Source organism: Pezoporus flaviventris, unplaced genomic scaffold (genome assembly GCF_033815535.1).
Source record: "Pezoporus flaviventris isolate CSIRO_AGI_PZ_B2104156 unplaced genomic scaffold, CSIRO_AGI_Pfla_v1 ptg000001l, whole genome shotgun sequence".
Lineage (NCBI taxonomy): Eukaryota > Metazoa > Chordata > Aves > Psittaciformes > Psittacidae > Pezoporus > Pezoporus flaviventris.
The window spans coordinates 32,712,773-32,735,915 of NW_026892549.1; the positions used below are offsets into that span (position 1 = coordinate 32,712,773).

The 23,143-nt window shown below is 36.4% G+C and overlaps 1 protein-coding gene across 47 annotated transcripts in view; it reads left to right on the forward strand.

Moving 5' to 3' along the window:
- Positions 1-23,143, forward strand: part of KCNMA1 (potassium calcium-activated channel subfamily M alpha 1) — a 491,027-nt gene that overhangs the window by 341,417 nt on the left and 126,467 nt on the right. For all 47 annotated transcript variants that reach the window (XM_061450666.1, XM_061450643.1, XM_061450649.1 and 44 more), the window contains 4 exons: positions 1,411-1,493; positions 3,410-3,479; positions 5,233-5,388; positions 16,984-17,093. In XM_061450666.1, coding sequence (XP_061306650.1) covers positions 1,411-1,493; positions 3,410-3,479; positions 5,233-5,388; positions 16,984-17,093 — 419 coding nt within the window. The remainder of the gene's footprint in view (positions 1-1,410; positions 1,494-3,409; positions 3,480-5,232; positions 5,389-16,983; positions 17,094-23,143) is intronic.

Below are 23,143 nucleotides of genomic sequence, written 5' to 3' on the forward strand. Positions count from 1 at the left end.
ATTGACTTTTCAAGAAGTACTCATTGCATTATTTGGAAAAAAAAACTCCAGTAAACTTCTTCTTAATGTAACACCACAAGACTCTTTCCATTTCTATTAGCTTACTTAATAAAATATAACGTGTATCCTTATGAATTTTGTTTTCCCTATATCCTAAGATCTTTAAAGCTACAGTATCACTGTACATTGTCTGCCATTTCATTGAATTCTTACGAATTTTTAATTGGGTTTAGTTCAAGAATCTATTACATTAATATTTGATATAATAGAGATTAAAATTTTTTGTCTTCATCAGAATGATTAGAAAATAAATAGAAAACCCCTTTTTCTATTGTCTGGGAGGAAAAAAAAAAAACAAAACAAAACCAACAAAAAAAACCACCAAAACCCAACCAAAGCAAAGCAAAAAAAATTCCCAAACCCCCAACAAAAACAATTTAAAATTTTTGGTAGCTAAATGAGATAGTTTTGTTCTCTGTAATTCTCTATGGTAAATTATTTTGTACTCTTAAAGAAAAGCATGAAACTTAAAAAAAAAAAAGATAGTAAACTCTCAGATACAGCATTTACTTTTAAGGTTTACTCCCCTTCGCCTCCCCCCCCCCCCAACCCCAGTCCCCCCAGAATGTAAACTGGTTACTTAAGCCAGGCATATTTTAGTCCAATGTTAACACTTTCTGAAGTACAAATCATGTCTTTTGTCTGTTTTGGCTGCACAAATTGCTTAACCTTTTGTAATCCAACACACACTGTTTCATTTCATCAGAACAAAATGTTTGAATTATAACCATAAATGTCATAGTTAGTGTTTTACCATAATTACCAACGTGTGTGTTGGTATTTTGTGTTCTGTATTCCACCCTTTTTTGTGTTGGTATTTAGTTGTATACACTGAAAAATAGTTTTGTCATCTGCTTTGTGTTAAATAGAGCTAAGGTTTGTGAGGACATAGAGGTCCTGTGAACAGATTTGTTCTCTTCCTCACGCTTTCTAAAACTGGTGCTCAGATTCTAAATCGTCAGTTCAGTCACCTCTTCCTGTCTTTAATGGGAAGATACTGAAATTCCCAGAGCTGCAGGACTTGTGGGAGCACTGTACTGATGTAACAGGAACTTCCTATGGATTTAGGGGTCTAAATTTCAGTATCTGGTTACAAAAGATATGTCCGTTAACAACTGAACTATTGACCTGCTCTGAACATCATAAACGAGTTTCAAGAAATTATGATGTGTATATGAGAGCTGTTATAATCACTCACATTAACTCACATTGTAACATTTTTAATCAGCAGTATTAAGAACTAACATTCACAATTATGATGGCAGTGTTGAATTCCATAGTTCTTTATGGTGAAGGAAGAGCTAGAAAGAGATGTTGCTATTTATATGTGTCTTTTCTTTGGTGCCTCAGATAGAGTCAGCAGATGCGTGCCTAATCCTTGCCAATAAATACTGCGCTGACCCAGATGCTGAAGATGCCTCCAATATTATGAGGTAAACTCATTAGTTTTTAATAGGTTTTTGGTTCTTAACTGATTAGCTGACTTGGTACTGTTAGTCATTTTGCAAGATCTAGGGTTTGAGTATTCACAGCTGAATGCACTCCCTGTAGAAATGAGGAGAACAGGAATGTGTTCATGTTCTTGCACAAATATGCCATGTGCTGCCTGGGCTGCTGTTAATAATGGGACAGAATGACCCTTAATCAATTCATATGTCATTGTGATATATCTGCTCTTACAAGCAATAGTGCAGCTTGGGGAACAGGTGTACGCTTCATGGTGGCAAATATACAGTGGTAATCTAGCTTCAGCCTCCTTTTTGAGGCTGATGATCAAGTATTCTTATTTTGATTGACAAGGCACTTACACATTTGGAGCCACCAGATCCTGTCCTGCTTTCCTCCTTATGTTCTTTGAAGGAAGGAAATTAAAGAGTCTGTCAATAGACAGCAGTTAGAGTTACAGCATACGTAAGCCATTCCGTTTCTTGTGTTAAACCCTTAGCTTTAATGGTACCAGTTTCTCCTTTTTAGAATTAAAATGTCAATTAACTGTTAAAAAATCTCTAACACAGAAGTGGCCAGTATTATAAACCAATTTTATTGGCCTGTTAGATGTTTGCATGCTGTGAATTGAAAGAAAGGGAGAAATCAGAAAAACAAAAATAAAATTGCTCCTCTGGAAAAAGTTCACAGTGCACAGGAGATGTGGCTGTCTGTGGAAGATATAGGCCTTAAATATGCCTAATTTAATTTTCCAAATATGACATTGAATTGCAATGCAAGAAACTTTATTTTGACATTAATTGTATAAATGCATTAAAGATACTCTGGTTGCAGATTAGTGCATTCTTAATAGATATAATTTATTTAATATCATAAAATGCAAAAGTGTAATTTTGAGAGTGGAATTCTCTTGTGTTTTCTCACATTTAAATTAATTAAACAAAATTGAATGTTTAATTAACTAATTCAGCAAGAAATGAATAATTAGAAGGAAGACTCTTTTCTCTTCCAAAAGATAATATCAATTAAAAGCATGCATACAACTTTTCTCATCTGTTTTATGCTCTAGCTTTTATATACATTGAAGCATGAACCAGACGAGCAGTTTGCAAGATAATTCCTACAAAACACTAGTGTAAACAGTCATGGCATTCCACGTCTTATGAGACTGATGATTCCGTAATAATTAAGATTATTTTTTGTTTTGATTGGTTTTATCTTCTTTGTATAACTTTAGTTTCTGTATACAGAACTGATTTTTACCCATTTCAGTCTTTAATTTTTGTTATTTTTTTAATTTTAAAAATGCATATTCCTTTCTTCATAACACATTATCAATTCACTAGTTTCTTATTTTTCTTTACAGCTGCTTTTAATAGGTACACAGTTGAGTACATCTTAGTTTCATTAAATAATGACGAATGCAAGCAGGCAAGCTGCACATTATGAAAGTAGCCCCATATTCTATAAATTCAGTGTTCAAATATCAGTTTCAATATTGAACTTTGGAATAGCCCGTAAAAAAATCATATAATTTGCATGTGAATTTATGACAAACAAAATTATTATTTAAGTTCTTTGATGATGATGAATGTCTAACTATAAATAAACGAATTGCTAAAACAAGTCTTGTCTTCTGCAAATTTCATAAGAGCAAACATTCAACTGAATAAATCCTGAAGTTTGATGTTCTAGCATTAGCCAATGGTTATTAATTGAATTTGTCTAGGAGTAAATATTGCATAAGTCTGACATCAATCAGTATGCTTAACAGCCAGATGAATAAGAGGGTACAGTTTTAATTGTTGGACTTGAAAATCCAGTAAAGTAGATGTACTGGCATACATTATCCAAATATCTTACTAAACAAAGTTATTTTAATTGTGTCGTCTTTTATTTTTAGAGTAATTTCAATAAAGAATTATCATCCGAAGATAAGAATTATCACTCAGATGTTGCAGTATCACAATAAGGTAAGCTGATGACCAAGTGTCTCTCCCCAGAGTTTTTTGCTACATTGCATTCATTCATACACAGTATTTCAAAAAAATCCCATCATAATAAGCCTTGTTATGTAATCCACTTACAAGTTAATTCACTTTTATTTATAAATGTAAAAACCTTTTAAAAATCTGGACATTAATTAATTGTCGAGGCTGTAATTCTCAAAGCTACACTGTCCATAGCTGCTGTTGATTCCAGATGAATCTCAGCTTCTATAAGTTTTGCTCAGCTTATTGTACTAGAGCTACCCAAGATGAATTGGTGGCCTCTAAAGAAGTAATCTGAAGTAATTTTTTGTGGATACTTAAAAAAACACAATAAAACTCCTTTAAGATAATAACCGATGGCAATTTTTTTTTTCGTTTCTTGCAGCATGACAATGTAGACCTGAAATTGCCAAGTAGCAGCTACAAAATAAATACAATTACTTGGTTTTTCATATAAAACATAATTAAGTTGTGGAATTTGTTGCTAAAAATGTTATTGAGATCAGAATTATAAATCTAAATCAAAAAGGAATTTGGCAAAATTTTTTATGATAAATCTGTTGTCTTTAAACACAGTGAAGTCAATTCATGCACTCCTGAGGTGAGAAAGTCCATAAACTGCTGGTTAACAAGGCTAGGAGGAATAACTCAGAGGGCAGACTACTCATATGTGACCTGCTTCTTTAGTTATTTCTAAAAGCATCAACCATTGCCCAGTGTTGCAGAAAAAGCTTGACTGGGTAGCCCTTCATTCAGTGAAAAACACAATGATCCTGGTTTGACTTAGAAGGTTTGAATGCTAAGAATTCCTTATATCAGTAAACTTTGTCTAGAACAAGAGAAATCGGTGTTGCTTACACTGTCCTCTTTCTGTACATGAATAGAAGGAGCCTGTCTTTTTATAGAATAAAAGCAAGGTGTTTCTCTCCTTTAAACAGGTTCAGAAGGGAAGATCTTTCACTGCATTTTTTCATTTGTATTTCCAGTGAAATCATCTTCAAGAATAGCTGTTATCAAAGTGCTAAACTGTGATCTTCATTTATGAAGGGAAGCAAGTATGAAGGCCTCTGTGTTTCCTTATGTCTATAAAAATGTACAAGGTAGATGGAAAAGAGAATCTGATAGAGTTATGCCAGTAACTGAACAATATTAATAGCTATCTAACTGACCAGTGTCAATACTGGAGGTGTATCTTGATCAGCTGTTTTCTTTTTCTATCCTTGTAAACAGCAGTCTCAGCAAAAGGTCTGGATATTTATAAAGTCAAGCGCTGTCCTTCAGTGTGGCAGGAATGCAATAGAAAAGACAGAGGATGATGTGTACCTTACTAAACAGCAATGTCCTATAACGGTTTTGCAGCTTCACATGAGTTGTAATCTAAGTTATATTAGATTCGTGAGTACTGTGTATGTGCCTTATCAGTCAGAGTAGCTCCAAGTACTGTAAAAGGAACATAGAAAAGCTAAAAAAACTTCATAGCGTTGTGTGGTTCATTCAGGTGTGAGGATGGGCCTGGCAGAGTGTCACAGCCAGAATAGGGCTTGAAAAATACAACATTTTGTCTGTAGTAGGTAAGATTGGAACATGTTTTTGCATAGAATTCTGCCTCATTAGAAAAAGTCAAGACAGTAACAAAGAAAATAATTCACTGCATATGTCCTTCAACACTGTGCTGTATTTGAGGAAGTATTTCTGGTTCTTCACCTATGAGGTATTTTGTTTGCTTGTTTTTCAGGCCCATCTGCTAAATATCCCAAGCTGGAACTGGAAAGAAGGGGATGATGCAATCTGTCTTGCTGAGCTTAAGCTTGGTTTCATAGCCCAGAGCTGCCTGGCACCAGGCCTTTCAACTATGCTAGCCAACCTCTTCTCTATGAGGTCATTCATAAAGGTAATGTCTTCTTTCATTAGAATGTATTTGTCTGCAATTCAGTTTGTCAGAGAGTCAAGTAAAGAATGTGAATCAAATACGGAACAGATAGGAACACATTAAGAGAATTTGTAAGACAAAAAAAATGCAGTGCATGCTTCCATACAAAAGTTCTTTCCAGCACATTGGGCACTATGCCAGATTCTGTCAAGTTAATGTTTTCATTTTTATTCAGCAAGTGTTTGGCCTTTATATGACTTTTCAAAGCATCATCCATTTCTAGGTAGATATATCTGGTGTTTTGTGTTTTGCTTCGTTTTAGACAAACCACATGTTTATCTATGAGAAAAGCCCTGCTGCTAAAACAAAAATATGATTTATATATGTCCCATATAGCAACAAAGTATGCAGAAAAATGGACTGATCATTTTGGTCTTTCATGTCAGGTAGCTAGTGGACCTCTGACTGTGAGAGTAAGTAAGGAACATGTGTTGGAAGCCTGAACTTCCTACAACATCATTCCTGTATATGTTTCTCTTTTTTGTGTATTTGGACTTATATGGCAAAATTTTAGTCCAGTTAAATCTAGACCTCTATGGCAGCTGTACTAGTTCAATGGCCCAAGGCTTTGACTGCAGCAGTCAGTAATTCCTTCTTCCTCAGGCCTTTCTGGGGCACTGATTCCAAACATAAAGATGGTCAGTTTCCAATCCTGTGAGTGTTAGTGGGATGGGAAACACTGGAGTATAAGGTAGGCCATGGTCCACTTTAAGTCCATCATCCAAAGGGAAATGGACTTTTCTTGCATTAAGCAAGAAAAAAAAAAACAAGCCTAATGTCATCCAATGAGAAAGCCAAAACTGTTCTCATAGAAGTGCACGTCATTGCAGGACACCGAGTCTTTATTTACTTCCTAGGAAGTTCTGGAATTCTTATTAAGGTATCCTTTGGAGACTGCAGACTCCTGTGTGTCAAAAATATTTCAGCCTATTATAGTAAAAAAAAAAGTCAGTTTTCAATATGGAAACAAGCCTGAACTCTGCACTTCCATTATTTCATTGTAACTATCTGCAATCACGATGCCTACATCTTCATGTTCTAGAAAAAAAAAAAACAAACAACACCCAAACCTAAAAAAAAAAACAAACCCCAAAACAACTGTTTTGCTCATTAAAGCCAAACTTGGGAGCTGTCAGTGACTCATTATCATACAATCACTTTGACATTAATCCTTTCTGCTTATACCCCAAAAGAAGTCTATATGTCTTACGAACTTCATTCTTGCTCTTCAGTTTGGTCTCCCTCACTCTTGCTTAGTATAGTAACCCAAGACTGTCAGGAGTCTCAAACATTTATAACAGTCACACTTAGGTATCTGAGTTACTGAAGCAATCTATTCTGTGAACTTGCTCGTGACATCAGAAGTAGGCATGAAACTTTTGTTCAATTTCCATCTTTCCAAAATCAGAAGGGATCAGTTTTCTCTCAAGGACATCCAAATATATGGGTATCTTCATAAGCCCCAGTCATAATTCAATTCTTTAAACTTGCAGTGAGAAAATGAAGAGATTCAGAAAGTGATAAAGTGTACAAATGTCTGTCTATAGAGGGACTGTAGTAGAGCTGCACACATTTATGGCTAGATCTGCAGGTACAATGTTTACACAGGTCAGAAACTGCAAATGTAAAGGTAGAATCTTTCTAGAAAATACATCTAACCACTTATATCATCATCTTGCCCACCTTCTCTCCTGTATTTTCTTATTGTATAAGATATTCTTATAATAATTTCAGGACAGTGACAGATTGTACTATTTCAGCAATGAACAGTTTTAAGATGAAAGCTCAGCTTTGCAAGGAACTACTCAGATTACATCTGAGTCTTTCTATACGCACAGAGTAAGCATAAAAATAGCAATGAATTTGATTTCAAGGAAGCTATCAATATCAGTTTTGCTCTTGTACCTGTGATTATATATAAACAGAACAGTGTGCAGAAATACCTTGACTTGTGTTACTTCAGATGTCATCTTCAGATGGCAGTGGGAGATGAAATACTATAAAATAGTGCATTGAAAGACTGCAAGACTCTATTACTACAGGTTAAAAAGATGTCTTCCACTTAACTAAGAATGAATTGTTCAGGCAAGTAAAATGTGTATCATAATTTCCAAGGATCTCTGTGTATATTTAAACTTAAAGCAAAATAATTGTATGAGAACTAAGATATATTTATTCATGAGACACCAACTCAGTTGGCAACAACAGAAGACTTGTTTCATTATTTAGCTGGAAGGATATTCTTCCTCCAAGCTGTCTCACTCTAAAAATCTGTATTTGAAAGAAAAGTATTACTGAGCAGTTGGTATGTATCAGCAGTGTATTTCAGGAGGGCAACTACATTGATTGGAATTGTTAAAGAGGGTGCTATTGAAAAGAAAGTTATCCATTCCCTAAAAGTACTTCCACCCCTTATCATTTATAGTACTGAATTTAAGTGCTGTCAGGCCTTTATAAGCACCTTGGGCAAACATTATTAGTGGAGTCTCCCATAAGTTAGGGGGTTGCCAGGAAAATGTACTGAAACTTCTTTATTTTTTAAAGAAAGCTTGAAATGTGTGTTTCTTAATCCTCCTTCATAGTGTGATTAGAAAGTGATTTAAAATGCCATAAATATTTGGTCAGTCAAACACAAATGAACATGATTGATGGCGACATTGCACACATTTAACTCATTGTGTGTTACTTTATGGCAAAAAATTATTTGTGTAAACGGTCTGCCTGGTATTAGGGGTAAAACAAACTAAGAAACCTCAAAATATTATATTTGTTCCTAATATTTTCCTTTTGGTTTTAGTGATGTAGTCTCATATGGAATCTTTTATGTCCTCTTTGGCACCAAACTGAACAAAAAGGAAATCAGCTCAAAAAGGTTGAGGTTCTGTAAATACTTAAAGGAAGAAAGGTAGATTGCACAACAAACTATATGTTAAGGAAAAAAAAGCTTTACACTTGTAAACTGTATTTCAATAGTCCAGTCTTTTTATAGCACAGTTATTTTATTAATAAAAGAATTGGAACTCATTATTTACATAGTCTTAGAAAAAGACAGAAATACAATACTGTGCTGCAATTTCTGTATTGTTTGGATTAGCAGATGTATACCAGAAGTCTATCCATATGAAAAACATTGCAAAAAGTAAGTAAATGGAATAAAAGGCAGAGGTGGTCGAATTGTCCCTGTATACAAACATGCAAGCCAATGTAAGTTAGCATTGTTGTGTAAATTAATAAAATGTGGAATGTGATCCTCAAGTGTAACACAAGTCCACAAACAAATTAGTTTTCTCTTTGCTCTGTTGGTAAGACAGTACCCCTCATTCTAGATCTGAAAAATAATCTAGCGCAGTCTCCATTCTCCTCTAAGCTAATTTGAGAGCTGGAATGTTCTGTGGGTTTTTTTGGCAGCTGTTGCTCACACCCATACATATGCAATGCCCACTTTTCGCACTACATTGCTTTCCAGTCCAGGCTAAAAGAGAGACATAATAAAGCCATACAGATTTACATTAGTTAACTGCTTTCCTACTTATAAAACATGCTCTTTTCACACCAATTTTAAAAAACATTCTTGCAGAAAGAACTGTGGGAATAGTTTGCAGAGCAAAAAATTTTATATAATGCTTTGATTTAAGCAGATGATGGAACTGAGTGAAGAGGTAGTTGATAATTTGTAATACTTAAGAAAATTAAATTAAGAATGTAAATCTAAGAAGCTTCACTCTGCTAGGAATGTATGAACTGCTTTCAGCCAATTACTTATCTGTCAGATTTGGTATCCATATCTAAATGCATAATAAAACCAGACATTCACACAAGAAATTTGGATGGACTGACAGGACATTATAGGTGAATATGAGGAAATGTTTAAAATATATTGCTTTCAATGTACAACTTCTGTTCAAATACCAGTGAAGAATGTTCTGTCTGTACTTTTTATTCGCATCTGTGTTTGTAGAAATATATGCACAATTCTGTAGAGTATTGTAAGATTAAATGTCAGGAACCCCTGGAACCATTCTTAGCCTAGGGGGAGGCAGGAGTCTCTGCATTAGACGGAAGTAGATGAAAACAGATTGGCAAGGGCTCAAGAAAATTTCTCCAGTGAAGATGTTATTTTCTAGGTATTTTTCGTAAAACGTTTCTCTACAAGGCCTTATGGGCATCTTTAAAGAGTAAGTTTTATCTGTATTTTAGAAAGGAACTATGTAACAACTTTCATGTTGCTTACACAACACTTTATTTAATTTTTTGGTACAAACCTTATAATTTTGGGAAAACTGTTCAGACTTTCCAAATTGCATGCACTTAGACAAAATACTGCATAATGGGATGCACATGGTGAGCAAAAGAAAAACATAGGACATTAGAATAAAGCAGGATCACTTTAACAACAGAACTAAAATATTTAAGTACTATTCTAGAGGGATAATCAATAGAATTAACTCATTAATTTACTGTAGGTTGGTTTTTTTTTGGGGGGGGTATTATTCAGTTTGGATTGTTTATGAAAGTAAGTATGTGTCTAAAAAATCAAATGGATGATGTTCCAAGCATCTGAAACTATTCTCAAAGAATTTCTACTGTTCTTTTTTCTTTGCTTTGTGATGATGAACTGAGCTTGTTCAATGCTAGGCAGCAGACTTTATATCTGCTTTCATTGTGCTTTAAAAGAATTTTCATTCTGCCACTTCCTCAATATTTATAAAGACATCCCACCATCCTTTCCCTGTTTTACCTTGCAAAATACAGTAAAAGCTCCTAGGTCACACTACAACTCTAGCATTAGTTCTCTGTCTTGATAGTGAGACTTAGATCTTGACAAAAAAGATTATATAGCACTATCAGGCTCAGATATACTCAATCTCTTTCATGTTACTCCTGATAATTATACTGCCAGGGGATAGGGGTGGGTATATTAAGGGTTTAGGTATTTTCTGCCAATACTAATGGTTGTGCATGAAAGAGGTACATAATTTTTTCATATCTCTCTCACCACGTCTCACTAGGAAATTATTATATTATGTAAATATATCTCCCAATAATAACTTTCCGTCTATATACAGGTAGCGGAGAGTAGAGCAGCATTGCGACTTTAAAAAAAAAATACAGATGAAAATTATATTTCTTCTCTTGGGACACACTATGTCATTTTCCATCTATTCGTCACATAGGCTATTGAATCAGTGGGTAATTTGTTTTATGACTATCCAAGAGACACAATTGCAGTGTAACGTAGAATCTTAGAATGGTTTGGGTTATAAGGGACTATAAAGATCATCTAGTTCTATCCCCCGTGCCATGGTCAGGAACACCTTCTACTAGACCAGGTTGCTCAAACCCTATCCAGCCTGGTCTTGAATGTTTCCAGGGATGGGTCATCCACAGCTTCTACTAGAAACCTGTTCCAGTGTTTCACCACCTTCACACTTAAGAACTTCTTCCTAAAATCTAATGTAAATCTACCTTTTCTAATTTAAAGGCATTACTGCTTGCCCTATCCCTACATGCCCTTGTAAAAAAAAAAATCCCTCTCCTGATTTCTTGTGGGCCCCCTTTAGGTACTGGAAGGCTGCTATAATGTCTGGAGCTTCCTTCAGGCTGAACAGCCCCAGCGCTCTCAGCCTGTTTGACCATCTTCATGGCTGTCAATCCATTCTCCTCCTCCCAGACTGTATTTGTGCCTGGGTTGCTGTGATCCAGGTGCAGAACCTTGTACATGGCCTTGTTGAACTTCGTGAGGTTTCCATAGGCCCCCCTCTCAAGTCTGTCAAGGTCCCTCTGGATGGCATCCCTTCCCCTCCAGCATGTTGACCACACCACACAACTTGATGTCACTGCAGACTTGATGAGGGTTCACTCAGTCCACTGTCCATGTTGCCAACAAAGATGATCAACAGTGCCGGTCCCAATACCGGATCCTGAGGAACACCAGTTGTCACTGGTCTCCACTTGGACATCGAGCTGTTGACCATAGCTGTTTGGGTGTGACCATCCAGGCAATTCCTTATCCACCAAGTGGTCCATCCATCAAACCCATGTCTCTCGAGTTTAGCAACAAGGGTGTTGTGCAGGACAGTGTTAAATACTTTGCACAAGTCCAGGTAGATGATGTGAGTTGCTCTTCTGTTATCCACGAATGCTGTAACCCCATTGTAGAAGGCCACAAAGTTCGTCAGGTACAATTTTCCCTTAGTGAAGCCATGTTGGCTGTCACTAATCACCTCGTTATTTTCCCTGTGCCCTAGCATAATTTCCAGGAGGATCTGCTCTATGATCTTGTTGGGCTTGAGGTGAGACTCACTGACCTCTAGTTCCCCAGGTTTTCCATTCTTCCCTTTTTAAAAATGAGCTTTATGTTTCCCCTTTTTAAGTCAGTAGGGACTTCACTGAACTGCCACAACTTCTCAAATATGATAGATAATGTCTTGGCAACTTCATCCTCCAGTTCCTTCACGACCTGCGGATGCTTCTTCTCAGGTTCCATGGACTTGTGTATCTTCAGGTTTCTTAGATGGTCCTGAACCTGATCTTTTACTACAGTGGGTGGTTCTTTATTCTCAGTCCCTGCCTTTGTCTTCTGTGACTTGGACAGTGTGGCTGGAGCGCTTGATGGTGGAGACCAAGTCAAAAAAAGTTGAGTACCTCAGTTTTCTCCTTGTCTGGGGTAGTCAGATCTCGTTTTCCTCACATAGAAGGCCTACATTTTCCCTTGTTTTCCTTTTATCACAACAGAGTCAGGAAAAGATAATAATGGGCTTACAGTACTGGAGAGGAACTTGGAAGATATAGATTCAAGTCACAGTGGTGGTATGGCACATTCTGTGTGAGGTCCAGCAGTTACCTAAACTCTCTTTACCTTTCTTCCTAGCTGTGATTTGTATAACTTAAATTTTTGTTGCTCTTTGTCTTTATAAACATAAAATTGAAACTACTATGGTATATCAGCAGTTCTTTAGATTCATTAATCAGTATTTCATGGTATCCTAATAGATCTTAAAACATTTCAAAAACTTAATTAGGTTTAATTTAACATTAACCATTATCTATGAAGCTTGATCACTGCTTACTGAATGACTGGGTTTTTTTTTTCCAGTTCTGTCTTGGTCCTTGACTAAGGGTGGGTACTTAACTATAGGTCTGATCTGCAGTTCTTTCCTCCAAATAAACTCCATCTGCCTAAAGAAAAGAAAACAACAGAAGAAAGTAGAAAGGAGAAAGACATAATGTATTTGTATATTTCAGGTGGTGTCAATCTAAGAAAAATCCAGAAAACAGACCATCAGTTACAGACATATCCTTGCTATCATTACTCTTATTTGTTACCAAGCCTGCACTTTGTCTGTTTTATGTATATAAAGAGTTGCTGATCAACAACATTTGCAAGGTTCACATGAATCAGAGGCTTATAAAAATGTGATATGACTTCTCTGTGTGTGGTGGAGAATAGCACAATGCAAATCCCTTTTAGCATCCCACATGATCTCTGAATGGTGAAACAATTTCTATGGAAGAAATTTCTCTTGATTGTTTGCAGCCCACTTGTCAGGGAGTGTATGATTTGGAACATCTCCATATCGCAGTTTATTCTTGCAGTTGTTTACTTCTTCAGTGCTAAAGTAACTGTTTACTTGGCACCCTATCAACAGGAGAAGGAAATGTAAAAGAAATAAATTCATTGTAATTTATATTTCACCGGTTTCTTAAAAAGTTTCCAATTCTTGCGTTCTTTAGAACATTCTTTTGAAAGGGTGCCTTTTGGCTAGTTTAATCTGGGGAAAAGATTGCTGAATCACAAATTAATACTCAGGCGGTAGTATAACAGTTCAGACTTACATAAAATACTATGCAAGTCCTGTCAAGATAGCTGTGTAATTCAAATTTTTTAATACTAGATTCCTTTTTCCCCAGAAAGATTTGTGTCACACCAAATACCAATGAAAGTTATGTTATGCTATAACATAGCGTCTAAAAGAAATATTATTATTCAATAATGTAATATAGCAATATTAATTTTATTTTAATATAACATTATCACATTAATGATATAATCTGAAATTTATTTTTTATTTTTTCTAACTGAACTCATTATTTCAAAATACACTGTTGTTTCTTTCTGCTCTGTGCTGTCCAGACAATGATCTAAACATGTCAGAATTGGTAGAGGTGGTTTGAGTGATTTAAACAAGCTGCGGACCGGCCTATTACAGGGAAGAGATAGTTTTGATTTTTTAAAGAATTCAAAAAGCTCAGCATTATTATGATTATGGTGTTTCAATACAAGCCATGTATGGACATGGTATGAAAATGCTTCTTTCAGTTAGGCAATCAGCAGAGCTGTAGCTTTTGTATATGCTGGTAGGACAATGTGCTTCTGCCACTGTAAAGGCTAAGCTCTAATTCCCTTTTTGAAGCCTTTTAATGTGGCTGTTGCTTTATTTCTTGGTAATGGATAATATAATTCTGGTTTTGCTCAGTGGGCTTGGTAGGTACTGCATCCCTCACTTTTTTGGTACTGGCTATCCATAAAATGCTACTTCGACATGGAACTGGTCTTGATGTCTATTAAAGCTTTTAAAGGTGAATTTTCTTCTAACATGATTTAGACTTTGTTTTTGGTTTTGTTTGTTTTTTGTGGTTTTTTTTTCAGCTTATCCTGATTAGCAGGAGACAAGGGGTCTGTACAATTTCAGTGTAGAGTAAATTACAGGGTTGAAGCAGGCAAAGAAGATAACCACATTATGAGCCTGAAAGAGAAGGTGGAAACACTGCTGATGGGGAAGTAAGAAAAAGAACTCTATCAGAGACGGCACTGTCAGTTGGTGGCTCTACATCCTCTGGTACATGTCAGTAAGGCAGGCTACTATTTCCATTTGGGTAAAAGAGTTAAGAAGGAAATAGCAAGATATACAGGACATTAGCCTAGAGAAACAGTTCTGCTGGTATTGTGGGTGATGTTAGGTGATGATATGGTAAAGAAGAGAAATAAAGAGGCAGAGTCAAGGGCAGAGACTTATGGAACTGCAGGCAGGGGAAGTGGGAATGAAGGCAGCTCTCCAAGAGGAAAAGGATTAGAAGAGCAACATCACTGCATTTGTATGGAATCCTTATTTTGTGACATTTTCTGGGCTTCATGATTTGCTACTGGAGTAGGAATATGGAATACAGAACTATAACTTAATTTTTTTAGAAAATATAAAGTGTTTAATAAAAATGTCTAAGAAGGAACAAGAAAAATATATTCTAGACCCTTGGGGAATTAATTGGACTCTATAACTGTTACAGCTTTTGTTTTAAAAATTTAGTTTACAGCTTGTACTCATACAACATTATTTCATAAATCATATAAGATTTTAAAAGCTCCTAAAGATTTAATTTAAAATTAAAAACTATCAATTATTTAGCTTGAAAGTTTTGTTGAACATTTAACGTTTTCATCTGATTATGCCTTGTTTAGAAGCATAATTTAGAGTAGAATAAGTACAAATACTGAAACAACAATATAAACAAAACAGTTAAAGGAAAAATAGAATTAATATCCATAAGAAAGTCATGAGTGATATCTATGTAGGCTTGGGTTCTTTTTTAAATATAAGAGGCAGAAGCCAGTTACTGGATACATTATAAATGCATAGAGTATATTGTTGGTCACAGACCTGACTGTCTGGTGATTAGCATTTTCCCATCTTAAATTTTTACTGTTTTTTGAATTTACATAGTGAGATTTCCTTGTTATGCAAGAACTTGCTGCTTTAATACTGTTTTAAACCAGCTGTTGCTTTAACACTGTTTTAAACTACAGCTGGTTTAATACTGTTTTAAACCAGCTGTAGTTTGACACAACAGGCAAAGATAAATTGTTGGTTAGAGATGCTTTTCTCAATTTATTGCTGAATATCTGAAAAATTATTTTGGACACTTACCCAGGGCACTTACATCACATGTATTAATTTATTTTCTTGAATACTGACACAGACGTAACGTTACCCTGCTTTTTGGAATATACATTCACAACAAACCCCACACCCCTCCTAACATGCCATAATGCTTTTACCAGAAAGAATATACAGGCCTAAGTTTTGTTACTGTAAGGCATTTCATACCATTAAAATCACTGACTGAATATTATCAAAGGCATTTGACATAGGGGATTTTCCTCGGTTCAGGTGTAGCAGTTATTTTATTTTCCTTCCTAGTAGCTGGTGCAGTGCTCTATTTTCGACTTTAGTCTGAGAACAGTGCTGATAACACACTGATGTTTTTAGTTGTTGCCACGTAATGCTTACTCCGAACAAGGACTTTTCAGTCTCGTGCTCTGCCACTGAGGAGGAGGATGGGTAGCCGGGAGGAAGCATGCTTATTACTTTAAAGTAATTTTTTTTTTTTTTATTTTAAAATAAATTTTAAAGTAATAAGCTGTTTGTCTTACTGGACTGAATTGTTTGATAAGAATTTCTAAAATGCTGAGTTTTCTGTAGAATGGAAAAAAAATAACGTGGCTCATACTTAACTGGTTGCCGTTACACTGGCTCTAGGACTTTAAACAAGAAAGATCAGCAGTGTAGATTAAAGCACTTGAGCCTCACCTACAGTAATTAATGAGGATGGATGTTCCTGAAGCATCCTTTTTCCCACTTCACTGGGCCTAGCTACAGCTGTTTCCTCCAGGATTAGTATCGTCATCTCTTTAGACAATGTGAGCTGAGCTTTGGGAAAAGCTGGGGATACCAGAAAAAGAGAAGTTGTGAAATGTTTAAGGTATATATATTTATCTAAGTCCTTCTGAAATCAGTTGGTATTTGGTACTTCAGCCCTTCAGGTAGCTTGCAAAACTCTACCAATAGTTTTAAAAATATACTTTTTTCATTCTATCTAAACTCAATGATGTCTCTTTTTCTGCTCTGTATGATGAAGACCATAATGGGGCTACCTAAACAGTGGAACGAATAGTTTGTTGTCTTGTTGGTTTTGGGGGTATTTTTGGTTTTTTTTTTTTTTTTTTTGTTGTTGTTTTGTTTGTTTTTTTTTTTTCCAAAGAATTAAATGTAGCTATTAGAAATGGTTAAATTACAAGATAAATGTTTTCATGATCTTTCCTAAAGCACTAATGACCATTGAAGAAATTCTTTCAATATTTTTTCTCATATTTCCTTGATAGCTATAGCTGCAGAGAAGAAAAAAAAATACAGTTTTAAATGTAAATAACTTCATAATGCAACAATTGCACCAGAGAATTTTCAGAAAGAGAAAATTGAGAAACTTTTTTCCTCAAGCTGTCTACAACCTTATTTCACCTCATGCTGAATATGCTTGACAAGAATGGAGTGTATTATTTTTAAATAGGATACTTAGTTTATTGACTACATAGACTGTTTTTTTTTTCCCAGCATTCCAGGAAATCCTGTAAAAAAAAAATATTAATTGCCATAACAGTCTACTGACTTAATTATTAAAATCTGATGATTCATGTTTAAGCAGTTGTTTGTAAATTTTAAAGAAGGCTTTTGGTTTTACTCAGAAGTCTGCATCTGTGTTGTTTTGTTTTTTTTGTTTTAGATTGAGGAGGATACATGGCAGAAATACTACCTGGAAGGAGTCGCAAATGAAATGTATACAGAATATCTGTCTAGTGCCTTTGTAGGTTTGTCCTTCCCTGCAGTGTGTGAGTAAGTACAAATGCGTATTAATATACATAAGTATTTGCCTTCTCTCAAGTGAAATGTAAGGTTTCTGCAGGATACTTTTTCACTTTGCTACAGTCCTAATGTTGCTACATCAGATGGGATCCAATAAAATAGACATTAAAGCAGTCACTGCTTGGAAGTATTCCAAACATTGTAATGCCTGTTTTCAAAAGAGATTTAAAATTAAGTGATTGAAATGAAAGCATAAATGTTTTCAGTGAAAAAATTGAACAAATTCATCAGCAATCCATTTAAATTGAGTTATTTACTCATAAGTTCTGTCCTATCATTTCTTCTAATGATTCCCATTTTTGAATAGTGGTTGTCAGTGTCACCATCCTGGCTTTTGTCCCATTTTAAGGAAATTATTCATTAATTGAAACAGATGTAGTAGAGTCATATAAGTAGTCTGGCATCCAGAGCTCTGTGGGACTGCTTGCAAACCACTTCTAACAAGTGAAATATGTCAGAAAGAATAAATCTATTCTGTAATGAGAAAGGAGTTTTTGAAGGATATAGCATATAAGCATATGTAAGCATGGCATAAGCTGTGCTACAGCTTTATTTCTAGAGACTGAATATCCTTATATTTGTCCTAGAATGATTCTGTGAATAAGAGATATGTACGCACAAGATTTCTGTGATAATTTCCATGGGGCCACAAACGTGGTCCAAGATAGTTTAGCACAGTCATATTTCACAGAATCATAGAATTAGCTAGGTTTGAAAAGACTTTTCAGATCAAGTCCAACCATTACCTCAGGGCTACCAACTCCACCACTAAACTATGTCACTGAAGGCCTCATCTTCATGGTTTTTGAACACTTCCAGAGACAGTGATTCTGCCACTTCCCTGGGCAGCCTGTTCCAATTCCTGATCACCCTCCTGGTGAAGAAATTTTTCCTGATATCCAGTTTAAATCTCCCCTCGTGCAGCTTGAGGCCATTGCCACTTGTCATATCACTTGTTACTTGGGAAGAGAAACCAGCCACATCCTCCCTCCATCCTCCTTTCAGGTAGCTGTAGAGAATAATAAGATCACCCCGGAGCCTTCTCTTCTCCAGGCTAAACAACCCCAGTTCTTTCAGCTGTTCCTCATAAATCTTGTGCTCTAGATCCTTCACCAGGTTTGCTTGCCTTCTCTGGACCTGCTCCACTTTCTCAATATCTCTCTTGTAGTGAGGGTCCCAGAACTGAACACAGTATTTGAGTTGTGGCCTCACCAGTGCTAAGTACAGGGGGATTATTATTTCTTGTGGTCCTGCTGGCAGCACTATTTCTGATAAGGGCCAGGATGCCGTTGACCTACTTGGCTGCCTGGGCACAAGCTGGCTCATGTTCAGTGGCAGTCAGCACCCCCAGGTCCTTTTCAGCCAAGCAGCTTTCTGGCCACTCTTCCCTAAGCCTTGAGCATTGCATGGTGTTGCTGTGGCCCAAGGGCAGGACCTGACACTTGGCCTTGTTAAACCTCATACTGCTGGCCACAGCCTATTGATCCAGCCTATCCAGATCCCTCTGCAGAGCCTTTCTGGCTTTCAGCAGATCAACACTCCCAGCCAACTTGGTGTTGTCTGCAAATTTACTGAGAGCGCACTTGACCCCCTCATCCAGATTGTCAGTAAATGTATTAAGACTGGCCCCTGAGGAACACCACTAGTGACCAGTTCCCAACTAGATGTGACATCGTTTACCACGTCTTTGGGCTTGGCCATCCAGCCATGTTTTTTACCCACTTAAGAATGCACACATCAAGGCCATGAGCAGCCAGTTTCTCCAGGAGAATGATGTGGGGGACAGTATTAAATGCTTTTCTAAGATCTAAATAGACAATGCGTACAGGCTTTACAGCTGTATCAAAAGGTCACAAGAAGGATTGTTGAACAGCTTTTGCTTAGGGACTGTTCAAATGCTTGAAAAGAAACAGACCCACTCTGAAGTGTTTGGTGCCTAACTAACTAATAGAAACACTTATACAGACTTTATTCTTAGAGGAGGAAATAGAGGAAGTAAGATATCTCTTATGTAAAGGAGAATGATTTTGCTTTAACTCCTTGCACTTCTCTCACCTTTTCTGATATGTACAGTAGCAGAAACATATAAGGCATAAGAATGAGGGAGAGACAACTGTTAGACAAATATTACCCATTTAAAAATCTTTTTCTGGGATGTAGCTATGACAGAGCCCAGTCTTAATTTGCTAGTAAAACAAGCATGCTCACAATCCATCCCTCCACTATGTTAATAAGACTGTGAGTAGGTTATTGAGGGAAAATGTTCATTACTATAAGTACAAAACTTTGTCTGAATAGCTTGAAATAGAATCTCATAATGTATTCTATACATTTGTTTTATATTCAGAAAAATGGTAATTTGTGCTGCTTACACTAACTACAATCATGAAAACTAAATTTTCATGCAAAACCATTATCAAACATAGCTGAGTTTCTATAAAAGTTCTTGGAAACATGCAACTGAGACTGCGTTTGACATATAGCTGACATATATTTAACTGTGCTGGTAGAGCTGAGATAATTGATAAAGAGAGGGTTTTTATTGACATCTATAGAAGCATGTCTAAACTTCGGAACTCTCCTCAAGCATTTGATTATTTGGAGGCTTAACTGTGTTTCCTAGTTTAAATTAAAGAAGATGATCTCAAATTTCCCAACATTTAATTAACACTATTAAATTCAGATTAATTAAAGCACATTAGAAATTGTAATGTGATGTTATGTATTAATGAGTTTGGTGCATAGGTATTGTCATTACTGTAAAAACTGGCTATTCAATTTCCAGAAGAACTGAAGAGCAGCAAAAATCTTTTGCACTGGCTTCTGAAGGGGAAATTGGTGGACAGACTTAGTGTGATCAACTACACACGTGTGGATATTCACAAGAAAATTATTGCCGAAAACTTTGTTAGATCTATAGAGTGAGTGTTTAAAAGACCCATGCCACATTCTTAGCTTCTGCACATGACAGGGCTGCCAGCTTCCATCCCCTGCCTCCATCATCTGTTACCGTGTTGGAGACAGGAAGCTAGTATATTGTAACTTTCAGCCGGAAGATCATTAAAGCCTGGGGACAGGAACTTTTTTCCCATGATGAGCCTTCAAAGAATAAATAGGCTCATATCGTGATGTAGCAAAACAAAAGAAAAGAGATCAAAACTTGTATATTGCATTCAGATACATCAGGGGGAATGTTTACTGAAGTACTAAAGAGCACTGAAACTGTTGCCATGCAGGTGCTTTAGGCACTGTTTATATGTAGTACTTTTCATCAGTTTCAAATATCTCCCCAATATATTTGTTGGTTCCTGACTGACTAAAGAAATTAAAAAGTGCATTCTTCAGTGTTTTGGCAGTAAGCATGTACAATATTTTTCATGCACTGAGCCTTGCAATGAGTATTAATTTGTATCCAGTGATTCATAACATGCGAAACACAAAATTTAATTGTATTTCATTTTACTGGCCAGATGGGAATAGACTGGAAAACATACCTTGAATATGTACTAATCTCTGTGTGTCTTCACAGCTGAGATTATGGTTAAAATTGTAAACTGACATGGAACTGCCTGCTTAATTAAATCCTATCTAGTAAACTAAACTTCTCTTTGGTATTGTTCACGTTCCATTAAGTTAATGATTCCATGATTTTAGTGGAGTTACTTCTGCTCTGCATCAATGTAAGATTCACAGTAATCACATATCTAGAAACATCTGCATGATTAAACACACATGGCATAGCTGCATTTTTTTTCTTTCATTCTTCTGTATTTCTGAGCTGGCCTGTTAGGGTATCTTATCCTTTCAAAGAATGCTGAAAGTTTTTACTGTCTTTCTGAGGTGTAAATAATAAGTCAATAGTCATCCAATATAAACAATATTATAAGTGGAAATAACTGTAATGGCAGTTAAGTACTCATTTTGAGCAAATTTTCCAGTACTTTTAGCAATACCGTCAGTGCCTTCTGTAGTATGTATGCGATAGATTTTGGCTGCTGGCTTTCCATTGCTTAGCATCTCTAATTTCTCATCCCCTTGATTTGTGTTGTCATCTGCTCTTCCATAGCATACTTAAGATCCAGCAATTCTAATGCAATTGTGGAAGTGCTTGTAACGATATAGTAAGACGCTTGTAAAGTACATCTCACGTATTTTAACAAGACTCCCCAGAATCTTGCTGACAAACTTGTAATTTTATACTTGATCAGATAACCACTAACATCACGGCTTTTTTTTGCCTTTTTTTTTTTATTAATTCTATGGAATTCTACTATTGGAGTATTTACTATTTTTTGTGCCTGAGCAGTACATGAGTGCTCAGATTCTGGAAGAACCCAGCTGTAGGTTGAAAACAGAAGGTCCCCATACAATTTGCCAGCTGAGCCTGGGATTTGTAGGATGTGATGGGCTAATTGAGAATTCAGTAACTATCAGGATTTTTTCTGCCCATTTCTGATATTGGCTGCAGTTCCGGAGGTACTCTCATGGTCCTCCTCTAGACTTGTTCCAACAGTTCCGTGTTGTTCTTAGGTTCAGGACACCAGAACTGCACACAGTACTCCAGGTGAGGTCTCACAAGAGCATAGTAGAGGGGCAGGATCACCTCCTTCGATCTGCTGGTCACGCTCCTTTTGATGCAGCCCAGGATACGGTTGGCTTTCTGGGCTGCAAGTGCACACTGCCTGCTCATGTTCATTTTCTCATCAACCAGCACCCCCAACTCCTTCTCCGCAGGGCTGCTCTGAATCTCTTCTTTGCCAACCTGTAGCTGTGCCTGGGATTGCTCCGACCCAGGTGTAGGACCATGCCCTTGTCATGGTTAAACTTCATGAGGTTGGCATCAGCCCACCTCACACGCGTGTCAAGGTCCCTCTGATGGCATCTCTTCCCTCCAGTGCTTCAACTGAGCCACACAGCTTGGTGTCACTGCAAACTTGCTGAGTGTGCACTCAATCCCACTGTCCATGTTGCCAACAAAAGTGTTGAATGGGATCAGTCCCAACACCAACCCCTGAGGGACACCACTCGTTACCCGTCTCCATTTGGACGTTGGGCTGTTGAGCACAACTCAGTGTGCAGCCATCCAGCCAGTTCTTTATCCACTGGGTAGTCCATCCATCAAATTTATGTCTCTCCAGTTTAGAGGCAAAGATGTTGTGCAGGATGGTGTCAAATGCTTTGCAGAAGTCCCAAAGAAATATTCTGAAGAAATAGCAGAAATTATCTGATCACAGTGATTTCTGAAATCTGATATAGAAATTGAATAGTTCAGTTCAGCAGCCATTTCCTTGTTTTCTGCAAAGCATGTTTTTGATGCAAAGTATGCAGGGTGTTGCTAAAATTGCATTAAAAATATAAATATTGTTGAAATCTATGCAAAAATATTAATAACACTGAAGAAAGGAATTTTGTAGCGAAGCACTGAACACTGGAAAAGTTAGTGTATGATATAAAGATGCCATCTATAGAAGGATGAGCTCTAGAGTAATTTGTGACAAATGTGTGGAACAGGAAGCATTGAATTTGCATACGATTCAATGACAAAATTGGAAAATGGTTTCTAGTTGTTTAAAAAAAAGATGGTTAGTTTCTTGTTTATTCTCACATTTTCTGTTAGCTTGAAGCAAATAGTGGTGTGCTACATCACAGTTCTGCAAGTCTGTATCACCCTTGAGTTCTTTTAATAGTCACTTGTACAAACTTCTACAACTGCAAAGTGTTTATTACAGTATCAGAATATATTTCCCGTATATTGGTCAGAGATTGCTTCCAGTCATGCTCTACATCTGTGACAGTAGTGGGCATTATTGACTTACTAATATAGTACTCTCATTTTACTTCAGTACATATCTGTTTTCTAAGGAGTGCACACTACAATCTACATATGGCTGAATTCCAGCAAAGATTTGAAAATATTCCTCAACATGTCCAAAGCTATAGCCAACTGCAACTTTATGTTGTGTATTATGACCTTTGTTATTATTGGCTGGACTTAGTAACATAGTGTGTTGGTTCTTATG